At 40.9% G+C, this 8,808-nt stretch overlaps 1 protein-coding gene across 1 annotated transcript; it reads right to left on the bottom strand.

Annotated features, from left to right (window-relative positions):
* Positions 1 to 5,172: 5,172 nt before the first annotated feature.
* On the bottom strand, positions 5,173 to 8,340 carry CCL26 (C-C motif chemokine ligand 26). Its single transcript, NM_001005253.1, has 3 exons — positions 8,268 to 8,340; positions 8,065 to 8,179; positions 5,173 to 5,269 (listed from the first exon to the last, which is right to left on the bottom strand). The coding sequence occupies exons 1-3, from the start codon at positions 8,338 to 8,340 to the stop codon at positions 5,173 to 5,175; spliced, it is 285 nt and encodes a 94-aa protein (NP_001005253.1).
* Positions 8,341 to 8,808: the final 468 nt, after the last annotated feature.

An 8,808-nucleotide genomic window follows, 5' to 3' on the forward strand; every position in this document is an offset into this window, starting at 1 on the left:
AGAAAAATAAATAAAAATAAATAAAAAAAGAAAAGGTATGAGGTATGGAGATGCATTTTTGTTGAAGGAAATAAAAGTGATTTTGTCTTAAAGTATCGCTGATTATATTAAAGGAAAGAGAAAAGGGACAAACTAAAATAAACAGTAAGTTGTAGAAGTTTGTGGAAAAGGAATCTTGGGAAAAGATTTTTATGTATGATCAAGCTAGATAAGATTAAATAAATTTGTAAGAAGGGTTTTAAAAATAAGCTTTAATATCAATACTGGACCTATGTAAAAGTAAATCTTAATTTTCTTTTATTATCTGAAAGGACAAAGTTTTCTTGGATTATTGGTCTGCTTTTAGTAAGATATTATAAAAGCTTTTCTTTACCTTTTGAAGTAATCTGATTTTTAAAAAAGACTGTTTCATCAAAATAATTTCCTGTTTGCTGTCTTTATCATATTCTTATTTCTTAAGTAAACTAAGTTTTCTACATATTAAAAGAGAAGTTTTTGCTCTGAACTCTATGACTTTCTTTTTTTTATGATTAATTTAATTTATTTATTTGAGAGAGAGAAAAAAAGTGCAAGAGTAGGGGAAGGAGCAGAGGGAGAGAATTTTTTTTTAAGATTTTATTTATTCATGAGAGACACACAGAGAGAGAGAGAGGCAGAGGGAGAAGCAGGCTTCATGTAGAGAGCCGGACATGGGACCTGATCCCTGGTCTCCAGGATCACACCCTGGCTGGAAGGTGGCGCTAAACTGCTGAGCCACCCGGGCTGCCCAGAGGGAGAGAATCTTAAGCAAGCTCCACACCCAGCACAGAGTCCAGTGTGAGGCTTGATCTCAAGACCTTGAGATCATGACCTGAGCTGAAATTAAGAGATGGATGCTTAACCAACCAAGCCATCCAGGTGCCCTGAACTATGTGACTTTCTATATTTGCCTTTAACATCTATTGTCACCACAGTTAAATGGTTAACTAAGTATTGTTTTGTAGTGACCTATGATACTATTTGACCTGGTATTTCAAAACCTCTTGATATTTTTGACAAATTTCCCCAAATAAAATCCTAAATATAGTCTTTGGAATTTTTCCAGAGGGCCTCTGAAACACCTCAAAGGATTTGTTCTATTCCTTATAAAAAATGGAGGTATTAAACTAATTGGGTGTATTTGATATGTTAAATTACATGGGAAGCATTGTTACATAGATAATGAAAAACCTTCTTAGGTTATATTGTATATGTGAATGTTATTAATATAAATATTCTAGAAAATATATGAAATTACAGGAAATCTGATATATCCTAGCATAATGTTACCAGTCCTAACTCCTTTATTATTGTAAAAAATTGTATGTTATTGAAATAACCACGTTTCCTTGTCAATTCCATTGCAATGAATTCTTATCAGATCATTAATAATGGACACTTCTAGAGGCACCTGGCTGGCTCAGTCAGAAGAGTATCTGACTCTTGATCTCAGGGTTGTGAGTTCCAGCCCTAAACTGGGTGCAGAGATTACTTAAATAAATAAAATTTAAAAACATTATTAAAAAAATAATGGACATTTCTAAGTCTTTGGTCATTTCCAGTTATCGTTTTACTCTGATGATTTTTGCAAAAGTATACCTACAAATGTGATTCATCTTCAAAGAGATTCATGGAAAGAGCTCTGACAAAGCAGGTTTATCATAACTTTGAGATCATAAAATTGAACCAAATTAGGTAAGAATTTCCAGAACTAATGGGAAACCTGGATTCAAAGAGAGCAAAAATCAATAACATGGGGCTGAATGAACTGACAAGAGTGATTAGAATTTCTATGTCTTTTTGTTTAAAATGTTAGCTATGTTTTATGTCAATTAGTAAAATGTGCCTTTGTAAACCAAGATGAAACATTTGTCTTTCTTGCCCTACCTGATCTCTCCAGAATTTGGAAACTCTTTAGTTTGTTTTCTCGTGGCAATATAATTAGTTATTTGCATAAGATCAATTAAAATCTGTTCTCCTTGAAACTGAACACAATTTAAAATATTGGCTATAGGGGATCCCTGGGTGGCTCAGCGGTTTCGTGCCTGCCTTTGGCCCAGGCGCCATCCTGGAGTCCCGGGATCGAGTCCTGTGTCGGGCTCCCAGCATGGAGCCTGCTTCTCCCTCTGCCTGTGTCTCTGCCTCTCTCTCGATGTCTATCATAAGTAAATAAATAAATCTTAAAAAAATATTGGCTATATTACCAAGACTTTAACAGGATTGTCATATTGAAGAGAGATGTGCATAGATTCAGATATGAACAGACAATTTTAAGGGATTAAAATAGTCTTCTATGTAGCCAATAAAGTCCTGGTGTCAGAGGCTTTTAAAAGCTCAATCTGAGATTCCTTATAAAAGTTTCAGTAAAGCAGTCTTATCAGAGTTTATATGGTCAATCGCTGTTCTTGTTACACTTATGTAAATAACCAGGTCATATTGAATACAAACAAATCCATTTCACTGTGATTATCTTTGAAGAAAATAATGGGGATAATTGCAGAGAGAAAAAATTATATTTGCACCATTGTCAATATTAGATTCTTAATTTTTTTTTTTTTTAATTTATGATAGTCACAGAGAGAGAGAGAGAGAGATCGAGGCAGAGACACAGGCAGAGGGAGAAGCAGGCTCCATGCACCGGGAGCCCGACACGGGACTCAATCCCAGGTCTCCAGGACCGCGCTCTGGGCCAAAGGCAGGCGCCAAACCGCTGCACCACCCAGGGATCCCTCAATATTAGATTCTAATCCGGGCAGCCCGGGTGGCTCAGCCGTTTAGCGCCTGCCTTCAGCCCAGGGCCTGATTCTGAAGACCTGGGATCGAGTCCCACGTCAGGATCCCTGCATGGAGCCTGCTCCTCCCTCTCTCTCTCTTTCTCTCATGAATAAATAAAGTCTTTTAAAAAAAAAAAAGATTCTAATTCTATTGTCTCTGAGGTTTTGTGATAGACTTATAAATTGTACTGGACACCAAATTCTTCTAGTTTCCCCAAATATCTGGCCATGACTCTCCAAAATAAGATTTCTAATTTTAATTGGATTAAACATGAAATCCTTTTTTTCTTCCCTTTCTTTCCCTAACTGGCATTGGCTTGGAAAAAGAACACCATCATCTGTATCTCCCAGGCCATTGCTAAGGGGGAGAACCTCTGGAATTAATTAATTAAGAGTGCAAGCCTGGGGGTGGGAGTGGGGGTGAGGCAGAGGGGGAGAGAGAGAATTGAAGCAAGCTCCATGCCCAGTAGACACAGGGCTTGATCTCAGGATCCTGAGATCATGACCTGAGGTGAAATCAGGGGTCAGGCATGTAACTGAGCTATCCAGGTGCCCCAACCTCTGGAATTTAGAACAGTTTTTTTATTTCAGGCTAGGGGAAAACCTGGCCTAACCGACCCTGGGTCTTCTGATCTATTTAGCTGATTACTTTCAGGTTTGGGCTCCTGGTTTAGGACCATTACATACCTGGGTTTATTATTCTGCTCTTTGTTTTGTATAATCATTTTTTCAAAAATTTATTTATGATAGTCACGGAGAGAGAGAGAGAGAGAGAGAGAGGCAGAGACATAGGCAGAGGGAGAAGCAGGCTCCTTGCACCGGGAGCCCGACGTGGGATTTGATCCCACGTCTCCAGGATCACGCCCTGGGCCAAAGGCAGGCGCCAAACTGCTGCACCACCTGGGGAATCCCTGTATAATCATTTTTAAGCCTTGTACTCATTGCCTGTCAAACCTTTGTAGAAATGACAGACCGAATGGGTGAGCTGGCTCAAGGTCCAAGATGATCTCAAGCACTTACAACCTTGATAAGATAAAGACTTTAAATGGGAAATATCTGAGAGTTCTTTCTCTTACCCTTCCTTGTTACTCAAACATGGTCTTAAATGGCTTCCATTTGCTATACATTTTCTCTTTGACATTCAACATAACAATTGGGAAAGGTCCTTCCTGGCACTGAAGGACAAAACCACTAAATACAGAAAGTCTGACTTTTGAACAGTGATGATTTTGAGGAAAGATCCTGATCAAAAGCAGGGGAATGTGAAAATGAATAAAGGAAGCCTCATTCATCAAAAATGGAGCAGGGGCTGAGACATGGGGCTGGCTTAGTAGCTAGAGTGTGTGACTCTTAATCTCAGGGTCATGAGTTCAAGCCCCACATTGGGCAAGGAGCCTATTTAAATTTTTAAAATGGAGTGGGAAAGCTATGAAGGGAGAGTGCTCATGCATCACCACCACTCACATAGACCAGCAGGAAGAAAAGAGATGTCTTCTCTGTCGGACAAATGCAGCCAATGAGAAGCCACAGCCACTTCTAGCTTTCATTTTCCTCCAATGAACTTTTGTTCCAAACAACCCTTTCCAGCTCCCCGCTTTCCTCCTTTGTTCTCCAGACTCGCTCACCGTTCCCTCTAGTTGGCAGTTTCTCTGCTATTCCAGAATAACCTCAATTGCCTTTCCATAAGCTTTGTTATTTAATTTTTACTTGAAAGTTTAGTAAAAGTTTAGCTGTAGATAGATAACATACTTTTAAGATGTTATTTATTTATTTATTTAGAGGAGGGAGAGGCAGGGGGAGAGGGAAAGAAAGAATCTTGAACAGACTCCCTGTTGAATTGAGAGGCTCAATCTCACGATCCTGAGACCATGTCCTGAGCCAAAATCAAGAGTCAGATGCTTAACCGACTGGCACCCCAATATTTATGTTTATTGATTGACACCTTATAAGAAAACACTGCCAAATATGGAGGCATTTTATTTACCCAGCACCCACAGGTCATGAGGAGTTGCACAGAATTTAATTTTCCAAATAACACAAACTTAACTCTGTAAACAATGTGAAAACATTTGATGGGCATTTACCAAAATAGGTAAACTTTTCCTTGCCTTTTTTTGTTTGTTTGTTTGCACAAAAACATAAGAATCCCAAACCAGTGTTGGTGCAGGGAATCAGCCAAAAATACTGACTCCGTTTCTTTGCTTTGAAGAAGACTCAGATTTTACTGAATAAGAATATTTAGGAACAAGTCAAATCTTAATGGGGAAATCTTTATTAAAACCTCTCCTCTTCCTCAGGCCCAGAGTCTTCTGCTGAAGAAAATCTCCAGGCTCCTCCAAGGACAACAGGGTCAAGTGTCCTTGGGCTTAAAATTCAACATTCACGATTGCTGCTGTTCTCTGAGTAAAGCAATATATCTTTGCACCCATTTTTCCTTTGGCTGTGCACAGACTTTATGGCCTTTTTTAGTAGTGAATCTGTGGAAAAGAGAAGCTGACAGTCAATATTGAGAACTTCTGCTTCCTGAAGAGATGAAAGGGGGGAGGGTCATCAGCCCCTTGCTCACTTTTTCTCATCTTGCTGCACCTGTTAGAGTTTCTGCTTCCTCTTCCAGTCCTTGCTTTTCTCTCTGCCCAGTTTTCCACTGGAGCTCATGCTTCCAGGCCCACCTCCCCCAGGAAATAATTTCTGACAGCTTTAGTACAAAGCATGTAACCTGGATGATGCCTCTAATTCTTTTGTTATAACATAGCAGTTTTATTGAGATATAATTCACATGCCATGCAATTTACTCTTTTATTTATTTATTTATTTATTTATTTATTATTTATTTATTTATTTTTTCAATTCACTCTTTTAAAGTGTATCATTATAATTCAATAGTTTTTAGTAGATCCACGGATGATACAAATATCACCACCATCCATTTTAGAACATTAGCCTCACCCCCAAAAAGTCTTTATTATTTTTAATCATGGAATTATAGCACATCAGATCTTCACGGAAAAACATGAGATAAAAGCCTGCCATGCTGCTCAATTCTTAACCACAATGTCATGGGTCGTTTGCCATGGCTGTTTATATAGGATTCCTGCATTCTTTATAACACTGTGCACCCATGAAGTGTGGGGGCTGTCGTTGATATCATTAAATATCCTCCAGCCTCAGATGTGATGAGAGCCTAGATCTGGGTGCTGTAGCTTAGAGCAGCTTGCAGGGCACAGCAGTATTTACAGGGCTCTCAGGCTGGCCCCATGCTGAGGAGAAAAGCCAAAAGGATGGGAAAATGGAGACGCAGGGCTTTGTGAACATTTGAAAGCATAGCTGCAAGTTTCTCTGACATCACTCCCATTGAAAGATGAGGGTTTGTGTCCCCTCGCCTTGAATCAAGGCCAGTCTTAGGGACTGGTTGACCAGAAGATCATGGCAGAAATGATGCTGTGTGACCTCATAGGCTAAATCATAGAAGGTTATGGAGCTTCTGCGTGGTTCACAGGGGCACTTATCCTGGAGCTTTGAACCACCTTGTAAGGAGGGCCACCACTCTAGGGAACCATACCACGAGGAAGCCCAAGCTGTCCCAACAGACCACACAGAGAGGCCCCGAAGAGAGATGCTGCCAGCTGTTCCAACCCCAGTTCCATCTGACTCTACCCACATGAGAGATGCCAGGCCAGAACCACTTGGCCAACCTCTGCTGAAAGTCCTGTCCCACAGAGATAAGCAAATGATCATTGATGCATTAAGCCACTAAGTTTTGGGGTGGTTTGTTATACAGGGACTGATTACTGATGTTGGCCTCTCTCCTTCCTTTTACAAATGAGGAAACTTGACTTGCCCAAGCTCACATAGCTTGTAAGTGATGGAGCTACTGCTTTGAGCCCAGCTCAGGGCTCTTTGCCAGATGTTAAGTGTTGACATCTTAAAAACTCCAGAAAGCTTTAAATCAAAACATAAAGGAGAAGACCCAGGGCACCCTGAGCCCCAGAGGGTGCCCCTCCATAATTAGGCGCTTATGCATCTCTTCCCTGTTCCTGTCTCAAAACAATGACATTCAAGTCTGCCACTGGAGCACCATCTCCTCCCTTCTGCACCATTCTCTGATGTTCAGGAACCCTGTGTCCTTGGAAGAAGCAACCAAATGCTCTCTGTATTTGCATTTAAAGAGAGCTTTGCTAAATGTGTACGGGCACGGTGCCAAATACTTTGCATGTGATATCTCATTTAGTCCTGTGTTATCTCTCTTGCTACTGACAAGCTCAGCATGACTTGGCTCCTGTCTACCTGTCTGTTTGTCAGTGACATGTTCCTCCCACACACCTGCTGCTCTCTGCCCAGCACATCCTTGTTCCACCCTGACCCTTTCACAAGGGCCACTCTCCCTTATCCTTGGGGGTCTCAGTATAAATGTCACGTCCTCCAGGAGACCTTCCTCGCACCAAAGTATGTCCTTGTGTGACTATGACAAATGGTGGCAAAATATGCCACTTTGGCAGAAGGATTATTTTGAGCTAAAGACACTTAAAAAAAAAAAAAAACCCAGCAGGTGCAAGAAGGGCATTCTGACCTCCTCTTTTTTCCCTTGAAAACAGGAGATAGAATTCCCATGTGAAAAATGTCCTTCCTGTACCAGGAGGAAAGGAATATTCCTATTATCAGAGATGGGAAGTCAAGGCCAAGAAAATTCTTTACAAACAGACCTTATTAGGGTAAGTCTTACTATCCTATACAGTCTATCCTACAGATTTTAGTCACATTTCCACAATCAACTCTTTTTGTTCAAGCTAGCATTAAAGCATTTAGGTTTTGCCACTTCTTTGAGTCTTCATTTTCCTATGGGGGCTCCTTTGTACATGGAAAAATTTGTGTGCTTTTTCTGCTGTTAATCCGTCTTATGTCAATTTCCTCCTCAGGCTCAGCCAGAGCGCCTACAATGACAAATTTCCTCCTGCTCTCTCTCTTCATTACAGTTGTGATTATCTATTTTGTGCAAATGCCTTTAACACCCTATTCTTATGCTAGATGTAAGGTCTATGAGGGCTGTCTGTTTTCTCTTTTATACCCAGCACTTAGCATATTGTTTGGCACATAGTATGGAAGTTAGGAAACTAAGGCTCCAGAGTCACACTCATTAGTGGCCGAGGTAGGGAGACAGCTAAAGTTACCAGAGTCCTATCCTGAGTCTCATCTTGGCACTATGGGGGTCTTCCCAGCACCCAGGCACTTAACATCACTGGTGGGGACCCTGAAAGTTCAAACAAGAAATACTCACATCACAGCCTGCTGGGAGCAGCTGCTCCTGGTGAATTTATAGGACTGTATCCACTTCCAGGGAAGGATCTTGTGGCTATATTGGAAGCAGCAGAACTTGGCCACATCACTGCCACCTAAAAAACAGGGAGAGGAATGAGCTCAGAGGTAGCTCTTTGCTTCTACTCCCAGGCCACCCAGCAAGGGAGTGGGACAGCTCCATACGTGTGGTAACTCCACGATGGACACTCAGGATGAAGATCAGGAGAACAAGAAAGGCAACAGGAAAGCTTTTCATGGTGCTGCAAGCTGGGCCCTTCACAGCCTTCTCCCAAATTCCTCTTGACTCCACCTGACCCCCTTTTATAGGGCTAAGATATTCCTGAAGAGAATTCCAGAGAAGTTTGTGTTTGAGAACAAAAGCAGTTCTTTTGACCCTTTAGTGGAGGTGCAACCTGATACCTATAGAAGAAGATTGGAAAGAAAAAAATGTCATCTGAGATAAGGGGAGGAGCCAGTACTCCATTGGGAGTTTCTGCCCTGGTGTTTTTGTCTGAACCAATGCTTTGTTGTTTGAAAAGCAGTGGAAATGAAATAATGGTTCTCGAGAATTGACTCAAAATACCTTAGAGGACTGATTTCTGGCTTTTGACCAAAACTTTCTTTGCTTTTTAAACATTGCTTATCTGTTGATCAGGCATGGATGGTCTCAGGATGTGAGCATAGAGCAGCCCAATCATGACAATGAATGTTCAACAACAATGCT

The sequence above is a fragment of the Canis lupus genome, chromosome 6 (genome assembly GCF_011100685.1).
Source record: "Canis lupus familiaris isolate Mischka breed German Shepherd chromosome 6, alternate assembly UU_Cfam_GSD_1.0, whole genome shotgun sequence".
NCBI lineage: Eukaryota > Metazoa > Chordata > Mammalia > Carnivora > Canidae > Canis > Canis lupus.